Genomic DNA, 21370 nt, shown 5'->3' on the forward strand with positions numbered 1-21370 from the left:
CTGTCCGGGCTTGGGACCGGCACTAAGGATGCACTAGCTTGTGCATCCTTAGTGGCTGGGTTGTTTTACTGAAACACATGCACACTGGAATTCACTTTCTCTGTGTTTCTCTTTGGAGTCCTCCCCCCCTCCTCCCCCCCTCCACCCCCACCCTCCCACCCGTTCAGCTTCTTCTTCTACTCGGTGTTTATTGGCAGTTTCTCTCTGCCAATCGTTTTATTCTGATATTCATGATGTCGTCAGACACTCATTTACATACAGCCAATCGCGTCAGATTATGGCATTATGTAACCCCGCCCACCCTCGCCACCGACCCTTACTTGTACTCGTCACTCAAACCACAGCTCATGAATATTAATGAGGACCACATCACTCCCCCTCCGTTCGTAAGACAGTAGAACAGTTGTGATAAAGAGGTAGAAACGCAATGCTGGTCACTTACAGATAAAAAAAAAGTGGCGTCCGGGTGGCGTGGCGGTCTATTCTGTTGCCTAGTGACATGGGGATCGCTAGTTCGAATCCCCGTGTTACCTCCAGCTTGGTCGGGCGTCCCTACAGACACAATTGGCCGTGTCTGCGGGTGGGAAGCCGGGTGTGGGTAGGTGTCCTGCTCGCTGCACTAGCGCCTCCTCTGGTCGGTCGGGGCGCCTGTTCGGGGGGGGGGGTGACTGGGGGGAATAGCGTGATCCTCCCAGGCGCTACGTCCCCCTGGTGAAACTCCTCACTGTCAGGGGACAAGAAACGGCTGGTGACTGACTCCACGTGTATCAGAGGAGACATGTGGTAGTCTGCAGCCTCCCCGGATCAGCAGAGGGGGGGGCAGCTTGGAAGAGTGGGGTAATTGGCCAAATACAATTGGGGGTTATTAAGTGACGTTCAAGGCTTTCAGATGTGAAAAGTTAGACGTGATCCCTGGTTTCGGTACCACTTCAGTCTCAGAGGAACTTCACTAAAGCTAATAAAGTCTGGAGTGTGTGTGCTCATCGAAGGCAGTGAAGGTAAAGCTGTCCATTGCGCCGCCGCTGGACTGGTTAGGACATAGCAAGAGTACTCTGCGAGTACTTTTAGAGGCCGTTACACCGTGTAGAGCTTCACGTGTGTGCTGGATCCGGTGTGTAAGTCAAGTTCCTTCATTCCCAGAAGATCATCTATTTTCCTGACATGCCCAGATGTGCCTTGTCCGGCAGGGCTCGTGTTCTGGGGTGTTGGGAGTCGCGGTTCTTCATCCCGTCTCTTATCTGCGTCCTTTCTTAGAAAGAGGCCGTGGTTTTCTTAACACGGGGGGGCCATATTTTGCTGGGGCCCCGAGCTATAGGGGGGCCCCTCGGTCAGGCCAAGTAATATTGTGCTAAGTAATGTGATTTGAAGATGGGGGGGGAGGGTGGAGGAAGGGGGGGGGGCACGTGTTACATGTTGTCAGGGGGCCCTAGGATTCCTGACAGCGCCCCCTGATGCCCCCTCAGAAGAAGAATGTAGGATTAATGAGTTTCTTCTGGCTGGTTTTCAGGAAATATCAAATGTCTCCCCCATCCCTCCATTCTGTCTCCAACATTATCGCTGCACACTTGGAGTCAGTACTGTCAGGACGCTGTGGCGCTGACCTTTGACCTCCTCACTATCGGTTGCTCTTTACTTTGGTGATCTGATACTCTTCTAAGTTAAAGTATTTTTTGGCGTTTTTGCCTTTATTGGATAGAGGATAGTGAAGTGGCGGACAGGAAACAAGGAGAGAGAGATGGGTACGACATGCGACACGGGCCACAGGCTGGAGTCGAACCCGCGTCCCCGCGCCACCGCCGTGTGCCGCCACCGTCCACGCCGCGAGCTGATGAGCGATGTGATGTTCCTGTCCTTTGTTTTTACTGTACAGCGAGTGGCTGAGTGTTGGTTGTAAACGAGCTTTATGGATGACCTGTAAAGCTCGTTAGCCTGAAACACATCAGTACAGACAGCTTCTGGTGGTGTTTATTGGTGTGCGTGCTGTGTCGTGGCTGAAGCTTTCAGTGTGCAACACACCACATAAGACAGATCCTAAATCAGATGGTCAACGAATACCGCCGCGTCGCAGTTTGAGGTGGGTTCTTTGGATAAGGGAAGTAAAAACAAAGAAGAGTTGAACGGTAGTTTGTTCCTCTGTTGCTTCTGTTGGTTTTTGGGTTTGTGTCATGTGCGCTTTTGTCTTCTGGTGATGTTCTGGTGATGTTCTGGTGATGTGCTGGTGATGTTCAGCATCAGGTGTCTTCTGGTGATGTTCTGGTGATCTGGTGATGTGCTGGTGATGTTCTGGTGATGTTCTAGTGATGTGCTGGTGATGATCAGCGTCAGGTGTCTTCTGGTGATGTTCTGGTGATCTAGTGATGTGCTGGTGATGTTCAGCATCAGGTGTCTTCTGGTGATGTTCTGGTGATGTTCAGCATCAGGTGTCTTCTGGTGATGTTCTGGTGATGTTCAGCATCAGGTGTCTTCTGGTGATGTTCTGGTGATCTGGTGATGTGCTGGTGATGTTCTGGTGATGTTCTAGTGATGTGCTGGTGATGATCAGCGTCAGGTGTCTTCTGGTGATGTTCTGGTGATCTAGTGATGTGCTGGTGATGTTCAGCATCAGGTGTCTTCTGGTGATGTTCTGTGTGATCTAGTGATGTGCTGGTGATTTTCAGCATCAGGTGTCTTCTGGTGATGTTCTGGTGATCTGGTGATGTGCTGGTGATGTTCTGGTGATCTAGTGATGTGCTGGTGATGATCAGCGTCAGGTGTCTTCTGGTGATGTTCAGCATCAGGTGTCTTCTGGTGATGTTCTGGTGTGTTCTGGTGATGTTCTGCATCAGTTGTCTTCTGGTGATGTTCAGCATCAGGTGTCTTCTGGTGATGTTCTGGTGATGTTTAGCATCAGGTGTCTTCTGGTGATGTTCTGGTGATGTTCTGGTGATGTTCAGCATCAGGTGTGTTCTGGTGATGTTCAGCATCAGGTGTCTTCTGGTGATGTTCTGGTGATGTTCAGCATCAGGTGTGTTCTGGTGATGTTCTGGTGATGTTCAGCATCAGGTGTGTTCTGGTGATGTTCAGCGTCAGGTGTGTTCTGGTGATGTTCTGGTGATGTTCAGCGTCAGGTGTGTTCTGGTGATGTTCTGGTGATGTTCAGCGTCAGGTGTCTTCTGGTGATGTTCTGGTGATGTTCTGGTGATGTTCAGCATCAGGTGTCTGCTGGTGATGTTCTGGTGATGTTCAGCATCAGGTGTCTTCATGGTGATGTTCTGGTGATGTTCAGCATCAGGTGTGTTCTGGTGATGTTCCGGTGATGTTCAGCATCAGGTGGTGTTCTGGTGATGTTCAGCGTCAGGTGTGTTCTGGTGATGTTCTGGTGATGTTCAGCGTCAGGTGTGTTCTGGTGATGTTCTGGTGATGTTCAGCGTCAGGTGTCCGGCCGGGCACATCTCACACGGGCTGCTGTGGTTCCTGGAAAACCTGAAATGAAGACGTCTGTGGAAATGAAATGGAATGTCAAAGTGAAAACCTGTTTTTCTTTATCTCTCCAGCTTTGAGATGTTGCCTCCAACTCTTGAGTTTTCATCTGCATTCAAACATATAACACATGGGGTTCTTATTCAGAACCAGTAAAGATGTTTAACTCTCACATCACCAGCTTCAGCTGTGGACTGGAGGGAGAGAAAGGTCTGCAGGATTTATTTTCTTGATTGCAGCGCCCAGGAGTTGTCCCACGTCCCATCATCCCAACGTCCTCGCCCCTCAGGCTCGCTGAATTCCTGTTTCTTGTCTAAACGAAGGAGTCACTGAACTGAAATCCCCGCTCAGTCATCCGCCCCATGACTTCCATCTGACCGTGTGGTCAGCGTGGACGTGTGACAGGATGTTAGCATGACCTGGAGGCCTGCACAGAGGACACGCAGGACTCCTCTGGCAGCACACGCAGAGGACAGGAACACACGTGATGGTGTCCCTGTTAGACACCGTCCCATGACACGCCATCTACATGACACGCCATCTACATGACACGCCATCTACATGACACGCCATCTACATGTGTGTGCAGAGTCTGTATAACTATCTATCTATCTGTCTGTCTGTCTGTCTGTCTGTCTATCTATCTAGATAATCTGTCTGTCTATCTGTCTGTCTGTCTATCTGTCTGTCTGTCTGTCTCTATCTATATATCTATCTGTCTGTCCGTCTGTCTGTCTGTCTGTCTGTCTGTCTGTCTGTCTGTCTATCTATCTATCTATCTTTCTATCTATCTATCTATCTATCTATCTATCTATCTATCTATCTATCTATCTATCTATCTATCTATCTATCTATCTATCTGTCTGTCTGTCTGTCTGTCTGTCTGTCTGTCTGTCTGTCTGTCTGTATGGAAGACAGTTGTTTTACAGGACAGCTGTCACTCGTCCTTTCCTCTTTAACCTCTTCAGAGCAGATGCTTACAATTAACCTTTGACCTATCACAAGTGTTTGGGGGCGGGTCTTGAGCCCTCATTGTTAATTAGCTGTAGCATTAGCACCCTGAAGTCCAGGCCTGCAGGCTGACTGATGGGGGTCCAGAATGCAGCTCGAACCTTTAGGCTTTGATTATAACCAGCTGTGCTGCAGAGTGCTGGCCTCACTCATCTCCTCTCACGCACACACACACACACACACGCACACACACAGACACACACACACACACACGCACACACACAGACACACACACACACGCACACCGTCTTTCTCACTCTCTTCCTCTTACTGGAGATTCCAGTGTAATCACCCCTACTCCATTCAAAATCTCTCTCTCTCTCTCTCTCTCTCTCTCTCTCTCTCTCTCTCTCTCTCTCTCTCTCTCTCTCTCTCTCTCTCTCTCTCTCTCGCTCTCTTCCTCTTACTGGAGATTCCAGTGTAATCACCCCTACTCCATTCAAAATCTCTCTCTCTCTCTCTCTCTCTCTCTCTCTCTCTCTCTCTCTCTCTCTCTCTCTCTCTCTCTCTCTCTCTCTCTCTCTCTCTCCCCCCCTTCCCCCTCGCTCTCTTCCCCCCTCTTTCTCTCTCTCTTGCTTCCCCTCTCTTGCTCTCTCTCTCTCTCTCTCTCTCTCTCTCTCTCTCTCTCTCTCTCTCTCTCTCTCTCTCTCTCTCTCTCTCTCTCTCGCTCTTGTCTCTCTCTTCCCCCCTCTTTCTCCGTCTTGCTCTCTCTCTGTCTCTCTCTCTCTCTCTGTCTCTCTCTCTCTCTCTCTCTCTCTCTCTCTCTCTCTCTCTCTCTCTCTCTCTCTCTCTCTCTCTCTCTCTCTCTCTCTCTTCCCCCTCGCTTTCTTCCCCCCTCTTTCTCTCTCTCCTGCTTTCTCCTCTCTCTGCTCTCTCTCTCTCTCTCTCTCTCTCTCTCTCTCTCTCTCTCTCTCTCTCTCTCCCTCTCCCCCCCTCTTCCCCCTCGCTATCTTCCCCCCTCTTTCTCTCTCTCTTGCTTCCCCTCTCTCTCTCTCTCTCTCTCTCTCTCTCTCTCTCTCTCTCTCTCTCTCTCTCTCTCTCTCTCCCCTCTCTCCCTCCCCCCCCTCTTCCCCCTCGCTCTCTTCCCCCCTCTTTCTCTCTCTCTTGCTTCTCCTCTCTTGCTCTCTCTCTCCCCCTTCCCCCTCTCTCTCTGTCTCTCCCTGTCTCCCCCTCACTCCCTCCCCTCGCTCTCTCTCTCTCTCCCCCTCCACCCCCCCTCTCAGCGGGGGGTCTCAGCGAGGGCTTATCATTCCACAGGGCTTGGTGTGTGTGTGTGTGTGTGTGTGTGTCGTGGTGTCGGTAGCGACGTGTCTCATCCCCACCACTCTCGTCAGTGTCCTGGTTTACTCCCACGAAGGAAACGCTGTGTTGAAACACACAAGTTTTCTTTTGTTTTGTTTTGTTTTGTTTATTTTACAGCCGTGAGGACATAAGACAACATCAAGTCATCAGAACCATCACATGCAGTTAACGTTAAAAAGAAAACCTGTCCTCCTCTTCTGCCCCCACTGGATGATGTAATCTGCAGTTATTGATGAATCCTCTGTAGTTATTGATGAATCCTCTGCAGTTATTGATGAATCCTCTGCAGTTATTGATGAATCCTCTGCACTTATTGATGAATCCTCTGCCAGTTATTGATGAATCCTCTGCAGTTATTGATGAATCCTCTGTAGTTATTGATGAATCCTCTGCAGTTATTGATGAATCCTCTGCAGTTATTGATGAATCCTCTGCCAGTTATTGATGAATCCTCTGCCAGTTATTGATGAATCCTCTGCAGTTATTGATGAATCCTCTGCAGTTATTGATGAATCCTCTGTAGTTATTGATGAATCCTCTGTAGTTATTGATGAATCCTCTGTAGTTATTGATGAATCCTCTGCAGTTATTGATGAATCCTCTGCCAGTTATTGATGAATCCTCTGCAGTTATTGATGAATCCTCTGCCAGTTATTGATGAATCCTCTGCCAGTTATTGATGAATCCTCTGCCAGTTATTGATGAATCCTCTGCAGTTATTGATGAATCCTCTGTAGTTATTGACGAATCCTCTGTAGTTATTGATGAATCCTCTGCAGTTATTGATGAATCCTCTGCCAGTTATTGATGAATCCTCTGCACTTATTGATGAATCCTCTGTCAGTTATTGATGAATCCTCTGCAGTTATTGATGAATCCTCTGCACTTATTGATGAATCCTCTGCCAGTTATTGATGAATCCTCTGTCAGTTATTGATGAATCCTCTGTAGTTATTGATGAATCCTCTGCAGTTATTGATGAATCCTCTGCAGTTATTGATGAATCCTCTGCACTTATTGATGAATCCTCTGCAGTTATTGATGAATCCTCTGTAGTTATTGATGAATCCTCTGTAGTTATTGATGAATCCTCTGTCAGTTATTGATGAATCCTCTGCAGTTATTGATGAATCCTCTGTCAGTTATTGATGAATCCTCTGTAGTTATTGATGAATCCTCTGCAGTTATTGATGAATCCTCTGCCAGTTATTGATGAATCCTCTGCAGTTATTGATGAATCCTCTGTCAGTTATTGATGAATCCTCTGTAGTTATTGATGAATCCTCTGCCAGTTATTGATGAATCCTCTTTAGTTATTGATGAATCCTCTGCAGTTATTGATGAATCCTCTGCAGTTATTGATGAATCCTCTGTCAGTTATTGATGAATCCTCTGTAGTTATTGATGAATCCTCTGCAGTTATTGATGAATCCTCTGCCAGTTGTTGATGAATCCTCTGCCAGTTATTGATGAATCCTCTGCCAGTTATTGATGAATCCTCTTTAGTTATTGATGAATCCTCTGTAGTTATTGATGAATCCTCTGTAGTTATTGATGAATCCTCTGTCAGTTATTGATGAATCCTCTGTAGTTATTGATGAATCCTCTGTCAGGAATGAGGAAGTAACGTCAGTGATGATCCTGGAAACACTGTACAGTCACATGTGGTCATGTTATGAACCGTAGTGTCGTCTTTAACAGCCCCAGTCTGTCTGCCGAGGGGCTTTCATGTGGTCACAGGAAGTCACATGTTACAACACACACACACACACACACCAAGGCACAATTTCGTACGGCCGATTCACCTGACCTACATGTGTTGGGACTGTGGTAGGAAACCGGAGCACCCGGTCAGTGGGTGCTCCGATCAGCTCCGTTGCCCAGGGCGACAAAGAGGCGGGAGCTGGTCTTGGTGACACGGCGGCTGCACATTCTCTCTTCTTGTGTCTCGTTCTTTTACATTTCCTGCTGTCATTCACTCGCTCAGGCGTTCCGCCGGTGCGGCCCGGCTCTGGGCCTCCATCACCATCTGGAGCTCATTTCCCTCCGGATCCGGTTATCCGGCTCCGTCTCGGGAAGCCGGCGGGTGTGGGGCGTCTTGGTTTGAAGCCGTCTGCTTTGCGTTCTTCAGTGTCACGGCGAGCGGTGAGTGACGGCTCTCAGTCAACAGAGCGGCGGTGGGGCTTCAGCTAAAACCCAGCGAGTGAGGAGGCCCGAGTCGTCCGGCGGGCGACGGCGGCCTACTGAATCCACACTATATAACTGCATACTTGTATTTTATATGGACCAGACTGTCACGTGACCAACATGTTCACAAGTTTGATCCCAGTAACTGCTGGTGTGTGTCTTTGTACAGCGGCCTTCTGCTGGTGTGTTCACCAGAAACTCCGGCTGAACCCTGAGGCGCTGGAGTGGAGCTTTAAAGGCCTTGAAACGAAAATATGTGAATGGAAATATCGTATTTCTTGCGTCACCCCTGCGGTATTGCCCCTGGTGTTGTTTAGAAAGGTGGCACACCGCTAATCATGTCAAATTACTGCCCTCGGGACGCCGGCGCGGGGCAGATGATGAGTGTCACAGGCGATTGGTTTTCACCTGGGGTGGAAACTGTTCCCCAGCAGGTTGGAGAGGGTCTAATGGAGGCCAAATGGTTGTAATTCATGGAGTTGAAAGGCCACATTCCTATGGCTTACATCGACATGGACGCCTACTCCCCTGCCGCCATTTTGGTTTTGCCGAAAGGCCGTTGTGACTCCTATTTTTATTTTTTGGATCCCCCTCCCCAATTGTACTTGGCAATTTACCCACTCTTCCGAGCCATCCCAGTCGCTGCTCCACCCCCTCTGCCGGTCCGGGGAGGGCTGCAGACTACTACATGCCTCCTCCGGTACATGTGGAGTCACCAGCTGCTTCTTTTCACCTGACAGTGAGGAGTTTCGCCATGGGGACGTAGGGCGTGGGAGGAACATGCTATTCCCCCCAGTTCCGCCCCGACCGACCAGAGGAGGCACTAGTGCAGCAACCAGGACACATATCCACATCCGGCTTCCCACCCACCCACACATGACCAGTTGTGTCTGTAGGGATGCCCGACCAAGCCGGAGGTGACACGGGGATTTGAACCGTCGATCCCTGTATTGGTAGGCAACGGAATAGACCGCCACGCCACCCGGACACCTGTGACTCCTGTTTCTTGATGATGTTTTTTCCTGGAAGTGTTCTGGACGATGGGGCAAATCTTATCATTCTGCCCCGATAGCCTTCAGACTCTTAATACTAGAGATGTCTGTCTGGTCTGGACAGAGGAGAGAGGAACATCCAAAAACACAGATCAGATTCCCACTTTGTCAAGCTTACATTTAAACATAAAGGTGTCATGATGATTCAGAATATGTTTCAGAATTCAGAATATGTTTCGAATAGGAGTAAAATCCAAACTGATTAGGACCAACTTCTTCTGCAAAGGCAGTCCCATAGCATTAGCTACAGACACATACTTAGAGGGTAAAAACTACGTAGAAATTACAGGATATTTAATAGGGATGAGTAGTTTCTCAGCCCTTCGATGGCCTGGCGGCCTGTCCAGGGTGTCTCCCCGCCTGCCACCCAATGACTGCTGGGATAGGCTCCAGCATCCCTGCGACCCTCAGAGCAGGATAAGCACTTTGGATAATGGATGGATGGATATTGGATGGATGGATGGATGGATGGTGTCATGATGAACTGAGCGCTGCATGTGAGCGTGAAGAAGCTGCATGTGAGCATAAAGAAGCTGCATGTGAGCAGTAAAGATGCTGCATGTGAGTGTAAAGAAGCTGCATGTAAGCCGTAAAGAAGCTGCATGTAAGCCGTAAAGAAGCTGCATGTGAGCATAAAGAAGCTGCATGTGAGCGTAACGAATCTGCATGTGAACGTAACGCAGCTGCATGTGAGTGTAGAGAAGCTGCATGTAAGCCGCAAAGATGCTGCACGTGAGCCGTAAAGATGCTGCACGTGAGCCGTAAAGATGCTGCACGTGAGCCGTAAAGAAGCTGCATGTGAGCCGTAAAGATGCTGCATGTGAGCCGTAAAGAAGCTGCATGTGAGCGTAAAGATGCTGCATGTGAGCCGTAAAGATGCTGCATGTGAGCCGTAAAGAAGCTGCATGTGAGCCGTAAAGAAGCTGCATGTGAGCCGTAAAGAAGCTGCATGTGAGCGTAAAGAAGCTGCATGTGAGCGTAAAGAAGCTGCATGTGAGCCGTAAAGAAGCTGCATGTGAGCGTAAAGAAGCTGCATGTGAGCGTAAAGAAGCTGCATGTGAGTGTAAGGAAGCTGCATGTGAGTTTAAAGAAGCTGCATGTGAGTGTAAAGAAGCTGCATGTGAGTGTAAGGAAGCTGCATGTGAGTGTAAAGAAGCTGCATGTGAGTGTAAAGAAGCTGCATGTGAGCGTAAAGAAGCTGCATGTGAGTGTAAGGAAGCTGCATGTGAGTGTAAAGAAGCTGCATGTGAGCGTAAAGAAGCTGCATGTGAGTGTAAAGAAGCTGCATGTGAACGTAAAGAAGCTGCATGTGAGTGTAAGGAAGCTGCATGTGAGTGTAAAGAAGCTGCATGTGAGCGTAAAGAAGCTGCATGTGAGTGTAAGGAAGCTGCATGTGAGTGTAAAGAAGCTGCATGTGAGTGTAAAGAAGCTGCATGTGAGCGTAAAGAAGCTGCATGTGAGTGTAAGGAAGCTGCATGTGAGTGTAAAGAAGCTGCATGTGAGCGTAAAGAAGCTGCATGTGAGTGTAAAGAAGCTGCATGTGAGTGTAAAGAAGCTGCATGTGAGTGTAAAGATGCTGCATGTGAGCTGTAACGAAGCTGCATGTGAGCATAAAGAAGCGATGCAGATGTACAGTGTTTACAGTCAGCAGCTGCAGGAAGAACAGTCCTGTCTTCAGGTGTCTCAACAGCGCTCGAACAGCTCTGTGCAAAACATACAGGACATGTTCAAGTTTACATGACATGTCTACCTACACACACACATACACACACACTCACACTTCGTCTGGGTGCTCTCTGCTTGCAGAAGATGGCGGTGGCGGTTGTGCAGGACGGGTCATGTAAACGCCATCGCCTCAGCTGCCATTCAAATGTATTTGCACGGGGACAGGCCGGCGTGTCAGTGGGTCAGTTGAATGAACAGAGCAGGTCAGTTTAAAAGGCTCATCTGAGAGGACGATTACAAGCTGACAGTCCCTAGAAACAGGAATCACTTGGCTTGTTTGCCTGTTTTTATTTTCTTTAGAGGAAACTTTGCATCTTCTCTCCTCGTCGTCCTCTGAACCATGAAGGGTTTAACTGTAGTGGATGCATGATGTTTTATGGTTTCTCATAGCTATAAAATCTCTCATTGCATAGCATTTAGACAGACAGACGGGTAGATAGAGCTAATAGTTTGTTAATGCTCGTAAAAGTTTGTGTGTGTGTGTGGGGGGGGGGCAGTAGAAGAGATAGAAACAGTATTGTTGTTTCACTCTGGTTTTATGCCAAAGTGAAACAACAATACTGTGACATGACTGCAGTGGTGAACATTAAACTCACGCCATGATCATACCAGAGTAATCTGCTGTGTCAGGACGTTTACATTTACACTTCCGCTTCCGGTGTGGGAAGATGGCGGCGCGAATTCACGTTTGCAGCAGTCTCACCCAGTACCGTCGATGCAGTGTCTTTGTCCATGTCTGCATCTTAATTGGCTTCGTTTGCTGGCTGGGAGAGCTGGCGCTGGATCGGCTGGGAGAGCTTGGTCTGCTGCGTCCTGTGGGTCCAGGGACCACGGTGCTGCCTGGAGCTTCGCCCGAAGAGGAAACGCCGAGGGCGGTCTGATAGGACGTGGAAGCTGGGCAGACTGGCAGTTCGGATAACACCGAGGGCGGCCTGGCAACGGCCTGTCCTAGTGTTGACTGTGTTTTAGTGTCGTCGTGAGGAGTGCGAGGAGGTGTGCCGAGGGTGTCTGGCTGGGAGAGCTGGCGTTGGATTGGCTGAAGGAGCCTGGAAACACCGAGGGCGATCTGACAGGACGCGGAAGCGGGGCAGGCTAAGCTAACTGCTAGCCCATGCAGACCAGCAGTTCCGATAACACCGAGGGCGGTCTGGCGGCGGCCTCGCGTAGTGGTGTTTGGCTATGTGTTTGGTGTGGAGTGCAGGGAGGTGTTTCGAAGGTGTCTGGTTGGGAGAGCTGGCGTTGGATCGGCTGGGGGAGTTGGTCTGCTGCGTCCGGTGGGCCCAGGGACCACAGTCCTGCCTGGAGCTGCACCTCAGGAGGAAATACTGAGGGCAGTCTTGACAGGGCGTGGAAGTGGCGAAGGCTAAGCTAACTGCTAGCCCATGCAGACCGACAGTTCTGACAGTCATCTTGGCTTTCGTTCTCTTGGACAGTGAATTTTTGTTTTTGATATGGTGGATATAGTATGTGTTTTGTAGTTTTTTTGTGGTTTGGATATGTGTGTTCTTGTAGTTTGGATGTGTGTTTTTGTGTTTGTGTTGCACTGCTGTGGGCTGGGTTGTGTTTGTGTTGCAGTGCTGTGAGCTGGGTTGTGTTTGTGTTGCAGTGCTGTGAGTTGGGTTGTGTTTGTGTTGCACTGCTGTGGGCTGGGTTGTGTTTTTGTTGCAGTGCTGTGAGCTGGGTTGTGTTTGTGTTGCAGTGCTGTGAGTTGGGTTGTGTTTGTGTTGCACTGCTGTTGGCTGGGTTGTGTTTGTGTTGCACTGCTGTGGGCTGGGTTGTGTTTGTGTTGCAGTGCTGTGAGCTGGGTTGTGTTTGTGTTGCACTGCTGTTGGCTGGGTTGTGTTGGTGTTGCAGTGCTGTGGGTTGGGTTGTGTTTGTGTTGCACCGCTGTGGGCTGAGTTGTGTTTGTGTTGCAGTGCTGTGGGCTGGGTTGTGTTTGTGTTGCACTGCTGTGGGCTGGGTTGTGTTTGTGTTGCACTGCTGTGGGCTGAGTTGTGTTTGTGTTGCAGTGCTGTGGGGGAAACCATGTGTCGTTTCATTTCTTGTGTGCAGGTGCATGGAATGAAATGGCAGATGAATGCTGCTGCCTCCTGGTTAACACACTTTAATCAGATGGGCTTCAGGGGTGCTGGTGTTGGAAGTACAGGTGCTCCGTGTCGTCGCCCCTGGGTTCTGGTCTGTAATCTGCCATCTCAGTATTTTCTACTGCAGATCCTTCGAAACCGGTTCGAGAGATTCCGTCAACCATAACGGTACACGAGTCCACATGTGAAAAGACGAACGACAATCGTATTAGAATGTTGGTAAAGATGGCGTCAGAGTGCGCCACCTTCAGGCTTTAGACGTCCCTAGCATCTCTGCGCAGCTTCCCTCACTGAGGATGAGGAGGGTTGTTTTACAGCGTCATGGTTTTACAGGACCCCCTGTGTAGGATCCCCAGTCAGACGAACGCTCCGCTACAGCTTCACGTGTCGGACCCTCGAGGCCGATGGGGACCACCACCGCCACACGGCCGGTTCCTCCCAGAAGAATGCTGATGGGCCTCCTCTCTGATCCATCAGCTACCGCCGCGAGCGGCTATTTCAGCAGTTTGGTTTGTTTTGCTTTGAGATACGAAGGCGGTTTGGCGAGCGAAGCGGGACAGGCGGAGCAGGGAACGCTAACCGGTCGCCTAAAAGGGCCGACCCGTTAGCCAACGGGCTAGTGAGTGTACACATCTGTGGTCGTTACAGTACCCCTCTCCTTCAAGAAGCGCGTCCCCACGCTTCAGCATATCACTTCCCTCACGCCTCTGGGCGCACGCTTGTCCGGCGGCCTCACGGTCTCACCATCCCACTTCTGACACCGGTGTATTCAGGGAGCAGCCGGGTCGGACCCTTTAGACGACTGGTTAACGTAGTCGCCCGTGGTGCGGGAGACCCGGGTTCGCGTCCCGGCTGCGGCGGTTCCTGGCTGCCCCCTGAATTCGCTACTGTACCAGAAAAACATGGACGTACAAATAATGTTTGTACAACTGGATAATCAAACGGCTCTGTTCCATTAAACACCATTATAGTAATCCATTTCTTGATATCTTGATTGGTTCTTGTTTTTCATGTCCCATGTTCATGTAAATGTCCTCCTCTCCATCCCAGACGTACATTGGCTCCATCCTGGCAGCGGTGAATCCCTACCAGCCAGTCCCTGAGCTGTACGACAGTGTGGCGGTGGAGCAGTACCGCCGATGCCGGCTGGGAGAGATACCGCCGCACATCTTCGCCGTGGCCAATGAGTGTTACCGCTCACTGTGGAGCCGGCTGCAGAACCAGTGTGTCCTCATCAGGTAAGAAAGCTAACATCTAATCTGACATCTAATATAACGTATAATCTGCCATCTAATATAACATCTAATGTAACATCTAATCTGACATCTAATATAACATCTAATGTAACATCTAATCTGATATATAATGTAACATCTAATCTGACACCTAATGTAACATCTAATATAACATCTAATCTGCCATCTAATATAACATCTAATCTGACATCTAATATAACATCTAATCTGACATCTAATATAACATCTAATGTAACATCTAATCTGCCATCTAATGTAACATCTAATCTGACATCTAATCTGACATCTAATATAACATCTAATCTAACATCTAATATAACATCTAATGTAACATCTAATCTGCCATCTAATATAACATCTAATCTGACATCTAATATAACATCTAATCTGACATCTAATATAACATCTAATCTGACATCTAATATAACATCTAATCTGACATCTAATATAACATCTAATCTGACATCTAATATAACGTATAATCTGCCATCTAATATAACATCTAATCTGACATCTAATATAACATCTAATCTGACATCTAATATAACGTATAATCTGCCATCTAATATAACATCTAATCTGCCATCTAATATAACATCTAATCTGACATCTAATATAACATCTAATCTGACATCTAATATAACGTATAATCTGCCATCTAATATAACATCTAATCTGACATCTAATATAACATCTAATCTGACATCTAATATAACGTATAATCTGCCATCTAATATAACATCTAATCTGACATCTAATATAACATCTAATCTGACATCTAATATAACATCTAATCTGACATCTAATATAACGTATAATCTGCCATCTAATATAACATCTAATGTAACATCTAATCTGACATCTAATCTGACATCTAATGTAACATCTAATCTGACATCTAATCTAACAACTAATCTGACATCTAATATAACATCTAATATAACATCTAATGTAACATCTAATCTGACATCTAATGTAACATCTAATCTGACATCTAATCTAACAACTAATCTGACATCTAATATAACATCTAATGTAACATCTAATCTGACATCTAATGTAACATCTAATCTGACATCTAATATAACATCTAATCTGACATCTAATGTAACATCTAATGTAACATCTAATATAACATCTAATCTGACATCTAATGTAACATCTAATATAACATCTGATCTGCCATCTAATGTAACATCTAATCTGCCATCTAATATAACATTTTATCTGCCATCTAATCGGACATCTAATCTGACATCTAATCTGACATGTAATATAACATCTAATCTGACATCTAATATAACATCTAATGTAACATCTAATCTGACATCTAATATAACATCTAATATAACATCTAATCTGACATCTAATATAACATCTAATATAACATCTAATCTGACATCTAATATAACATCTAATGTAACATCTAATCTGCCATCTAATATAACATCTAATGTAACATCTAATCTGACATCTAATATAACATCTAATATAACATCTAATCTGACATCTAATATAACATTAATCTGCCATCTAATCTGCCATCTAATTTAACATTTTATCTGCCATCTAATCGGACATCTAATCTGATATCTAATTTAACATTTTATCTGCCATCTAATCGGACATCTAATCTGACATCTAATCTGACATGTAATATAACATCTAATCTGACATCTAACACACTCTACTCTGCAGTGTCTGGTGATAAAGCTGCATAAAAACAACCAACACCTGATGTGCAGATTGGGTTAGATTAAAAAAAACAGCAAGACAGACAGATTATCTGTCTGTCTGTCTGTCTGTCTGTCTATTGAGGTCCGGACTTTGAGCGCTCCTGGTGTAGACTGTAAGAATACTTTTTTTGTGGATGGTTGTGTGTCTGTGTTGTGTGTCTGTGTTGTGTGTCTGGCAGTTTGAAGGTGTTCACAGTGAGGGACAAACACTAACTTGCCCTGCAGACAATCTGACCATTGTGTAACCACTTCCTGCAGACTGATGCCAGCATGGTTGCAGAGAACAGGGGACATAATAATAATAATAATAATAATAATAACAATAATAATAGTAATAGACTCTGCTCTGTTGTTCTGCAGAGAGTATCTGTACACTTCTTACCAGAAGTTACGAGAAGTGGCCCCCAACCTGCCATTATAACGGTTTACATTAGGTTACTTGTGTAGTGGGTTGGTAAAGACATGAGTCTTATTTTAAATTTTAAATCCCTGTGATTTAGAACTGAACTAGTAGATTAAAGATCAGTCCTCATAAAGTCACACAGTGCAGGTTTGATGTGGGTTGTAAGAAAGACGGTCACGGCTGACTCCTCTGCTAACTGGGTAAAGACGACAGCCCGAAGTGTAAAATGTTCCAACACGTCCGCTGAAATATGTGAAATACACAACAAACCCGTCCATTGGTGTTCTTTCTTAAAGAGAGAGCTTTAGGCCCCGCCCCCAGCCCAGAGAGAGCTTTAGGCCCCGCTCCCAGCCCAGTGATTCATGCTGTCATTGGTCAAGGTCAACCCGGGTTAGGGCGAAGCAGTAGATTGATGGACAGTTGCCCCCGGCAACACCCCAGGCGAAGTCACACCTGTGTGTATTTAAATGAGGACAGATGGCAACAAGTTTAATTAATGGATGGAAAATTCCACCTGAACCTGTGAGCAATTTGAAAATGTTACAAATGTACTTAGAAGTTGCTTCAATCGACACAAGGGAGTAAACGTGTCATTCATGTAGTTGTTCAAGCACGGTTACAGAGCTCTTCACAAAAGCACAGAGGAACAGCAATTCCACACGGGGATAAAAAATACACACACACATCTCTCTCTCTCTGTATATATCTATATATATATATATATATATATATATACGTATATATAGATATACCAGCAGCTGATGAGTGTGAGAGGCATGAAACAGGCCTGTACTGCAATATATTAAAATCTTTTTTCCTGTATCCGTGGCGATATCCCGCTCCTCATTAGTTGAGCACTAACAACACTATTGATGCTATATATATATATATATATATATATATATATATAGTGTTTTTTCCGATCCGATGTATTATATTCCAGTAGTTCCGACAGTCATATGCTGGCCGGTGTTCGTTCTCCTGCACAGTGATTTGTTTAGTATAGTTTAGATATACATAGTATGTGTTAGTTAGTAGTATGTGTGGGACAGCTCAGGTTGGACGGTTTGGAGACAAACATGGGAGACAAGGTGGAGATGGTTTGGACGCGTGTGGAGGAGAGGTGCTGGGTATACCGGGGGAAGGATGCTGAGTATGGAGCTGCCGTGAGGGAGGACATGCAGGTGGCTGGTGTGACAGTGGAAGATGCAGAGGACAGGAAACCATGGAAACGGATGATCTGCTGTGGCGCCCCCTAACGGGGGCATCCGGGAGTAGTAGTAGTAGCAGTACTGGCAGTAGTAATACTAGCAGTAGTAGTAGTATGTGTGTTGTTGTAGTTTTTGGATATGTGTTTTTGTGTTAGTGTTGCACTGCTGGGGGAAAGGAAACGACAAAGTGTTCCTGATCCGAATTCCAACTCCAGGTCGCTCGGGGCGACGTCCCACACCGCATTAGACGTTGCCCTTCAAATCTTGGTCCGGTGGTTGGGTTCTTTGTTAAATGTCTCCTGGGTGACTCTCCTCTGCTTCTGTCAGCTCTTCACCTGTCAGAGACCTGCTGCTGAAGCTCATCTGCTCCACATGACCCCGTCTGATATGTGTTGGATATCAGCCTGAACACAAACACACACACACACACACACACACACACACACACACACACACACACACACACACACACACACACACACACGTGGAACACTACAGCCATCTGGAGCAGACCCTGGGCATGGTCTCCTTGCTGCTTTTGTCTGGTTTCCATCGTAAAACATGAAACGTGTCACCTCCACCCCCCTCACACCCAGTACCAAGCTGCCATCACTGCAGTGTGTGTGTGTGTCTGTGTGTGTGTGTGTCTGTGTGTGTGTGTGTGTGTGTGTGTGTGTGTGTGTCTGTGTGTGTGTCTGTGTGTGTGTGTGTGAGGCGCTATAAATCGCGAGCTGGCATTTTCAGGCGGGGCAGGAAGCTTTCTCCTCGGATTGAAGGATTGTGGGTAATCAGACACAGGCACTTCTGGCCGAGGGAGCATGCTGGAGTAGGAGGAATAGCAGGAGGTGGCGATAAAGAAGGAGGCAGCACTCAGGCGTAATACAAGGCATCTGCTCATTAACGCTCGTCAGCGCGACTCTGCGTTTTTCAGCCAAGCGAAGACCTCCCAGACCGCTTTCTAACAGGAGTTTAATGGACCCCCCCTCCCCCCCAGCAAGACCTCCCTCTGAACCTCCTGATGAAGCACCACAAACTACCATTAACCACCATGAAACCTCCAGAGCCAAGCTGAGCGAGGCAGATGCAATCAGCTGCGTTAATGCTGATCTTGAAGCACCGAGCAGAAGATTGAGATTTATTTTGCATCTAGATTTGTATTTTATATCTCGGTTTTTATTTTATATCTCGGTTTTTATTTTATATTTAGGTTTGTATTTTATATCTCGGATTTTATTTTATATTTAGGTTTGTATTTTATATCTCGGTTTTTATTTTATATTTCGGTTTTTATTTTATATCTCGGTTTTTATTTTATATTTCGGTTTTTATTTTATATCTCGGTTTTTATTTTATATTTCGGTTTTTATTTTATATCTCACTTTATTTTATATTTAGGTTTTTATTTTATATCTAGGTTTTTATTTTATATCGGTTTTTATTTTATATTTCGGTTTTTATTTTATATCTCGGTTTTTATTTTATATTTCGGTTTTTATTTTATATCTCGGTTTTTATTTTATATTTCGGTTTTTATTTTATATCTCACTTTATTTTATATTTAGGTTTTTATTTTATATTTAGGTTTTTTATTTCATATCTAGGTTTTTATTTTATATCGGTTTTTATTTTATATTTAGGTTTTTGTTTTATATTTAGGTTTTTATTTTATATTTAGGTTTTTATTTTATATCTCTGTTTTTATTTTATATCTCGGTTTTATTTTATATTTAGGTTTTTATTTTATATCTCGGTTTTTATTTTATATTTAGGTTTTTATTTTGTATCTCGGGTTTTATTTTATATCTCGGTTTTTATTTTATATTTAGGTTTTTATTTTATATCTCGGTTTTATGTTATATTTAGGTTTTTATTTTATATCTCGGTTTTTATTTTATATCTTGGTTTTTATTTTATATTTAGGTTTTTATTTTATATCTCGGTTTTATTTTATATTAGGTTTTTATTTTATATTTAGGTTTTTATTTTATATCTAGGTTTTATTTTATATCTCGGTTTTTATTTTATATTTAGGTTTTTATTTTATAGCTAGGTTTTTATTTTGCATTGTTTTTGCATTATTTGTGTGAATGTATGAGGTTGATTTAAATCCATCAGTTCATCTGAAGTTATGTAAATTGAGTAAAGTAAACTGAGTAAAGTCTGGTATTCATCCGGAGTTTTCTGTGAATGAACCCGGACCTGGTTTCACACACAGATGCAGCAGTTCCTCTCTTGACCTGTTGCCCCTCCAGAAGTTCCGGTGAGCCCGATTCCCGGCCCAGTTTATCAGACATGTCATCTAGGGTCACATGTGTCCTCAAGCAAACAAGTCCCATTTTGAACATCGCTGCAAAACTCAGGACACATCTGGATCCATGTCTGCTGGATTAATGTGAAAAATCTCATTCGATTTGAACAGAACCAGAACAACATGGAGGGACAGAGACAGAGTGCATCATGGGAATGAATGGGCCCAGTAAAATACTCCCATTATTTTTAACGTCTTGGTTTGGAAAGGGCAGCATGATTGCAGCGGCTACATAAAAACCAGACCGTTCTGGTTTGTGACAAACACGGGCATTGGATTTTGTGCAGCCGGTTTCCTCAGGTGAATGACGCTGCAGGTCAGAGGAAGATGCTGGGAACGCTGCAGAGGAAATGCATTCTGGGAGTTTTCCCCCTCCTCACATTAAATGGATTGAGTGCAGGCAAGCTGTAGCAGCTGACAGACGTCTTGCATCTCCTTGCATGTCAGAAATGCAAACCGATCAGCGAGTCCAGTCCGGTCTTTCTCATCAGACCAGTAGTTCTCAATCAGGTCCTCAGGTGCCACCAGTGCTGCTGGCTTTCTTTTCTCCCAGTTCACATTCACCTGTTATTCCAGGTATAAACCATCCTGATTGTTTGGCTGGCATACGTCTCAGAATAGAAAACCAGTCCAGGTAGCGCAGTGGTCTATTCCAATGCCAACACGCGGATCGCGGGTTCGAATCCCCATGTTACCTTCGGCTTGGTCGGGCGCCCCTACACACACAATTGGCCGTGTCTGCGGGTGGGAAGCCGGATGTGGGTATGTGTCCTGCTCGCTGCACTAGCGCCTCCTCTGGTCGGCTGGGGTGCCTGTTCGGGGGGGTGGGGAACTGGGGGGAATAGTGTGATCCTCCCATGTGCTACATCCCCCTGGTGAAACTCCTCACTGTCAGGTGAAAAGAAGCGGCTGGTGACTCCACATGTATGGGAGGAGGCATGTGGTAGTCTGCAGCCCTCCCCGGCTCGGCAGAGGGGGCGGAGCAGAGACCGGGACGGCTCGGAAGAGAGGGATGATTGGCCGGGTACAACTGGAGAGAAAAGGGGGGGGGAATAGAAACCCAGCAGTGCTGTGAGCTGTAGAGGAATGTGAGATGACTAAACAAAATAAAATCTAAACTAATTTCCCAGATTTCTCAGATTCTCTCGGCCAAGTGAGGTTGGATATAGCACCGAGCCTGTGGCTGTGACTTGTTGGGACACTCGCACAGGAAACGACCTGCGACTAGAAGCTAAGAGAAAACCTACAAAACGGACCCGGGAACTCGAACCGTGGCCGCATATCCAACCATACCTAAGCAAGCCAGGAGACCCGGCGTGTTGGGAATTAACAGACTTCCTGTAGTGCAAAAACAAATAAATAGAATAATTAAAACCTCGCTGTCTCGGGTAGAAAACAGGCTCAGACGGTACGGTAGAGTCCTGCACGTGAAGGAGAGTCAAAGGGACACTCTGTGGGTGGTGTTGTTCATGTGTCATCGCTACTGGTCAAGTCCTCCCTGTAGTCGATGGAGGTGCTGCCTGTTACACCCACAGAACCAAACTGTCACCTCCTTCCTGCTCAGCGTCAGGACGGGAGGAGACGCTCACAGCCAGCGACTCGGTGGCAGCCCGGCTAGCAGCACCCGTAACAGCAC

The 21370-nt window shown here is 46.2% G+C and overlaps 1 protein-coding gene across 1 annotated transcript in view; it reads left to right on the forward strand.

Moving 5' to 3' along the window:
* Positions 1 to 21370, forward strand: part of myo10 (myosin X) — a 204031-nt gene that overhangs the window by 94719 nt on the left and 87942 nt on the right. Inside the window, exon 4 of the mRNA XM_056292618.1 lies at positions 13871 to 14058. Within this exon, the coding sequence (XP_056148593.1) occupies positions 13871 to 14058 (188 nt within the window). The remainder of the gene's footprint in view (positions 1 to 13870; positions 14059 to 21370) is intronic.

Source organism: Lampris incognitus, chromosome 14, assembly GCF_029633865.1.
Source record: "Lampris incognitus isolate fLamInc1 chromosome 14, fLamInc1.hap2, whole genome shotgun sequence".
Lineage (NCBI taxonomy): Eukaryota > Metazoa > Chordata > Actinopteri > Lampriformes > Lampridae > Lampris > Lampris incognitus.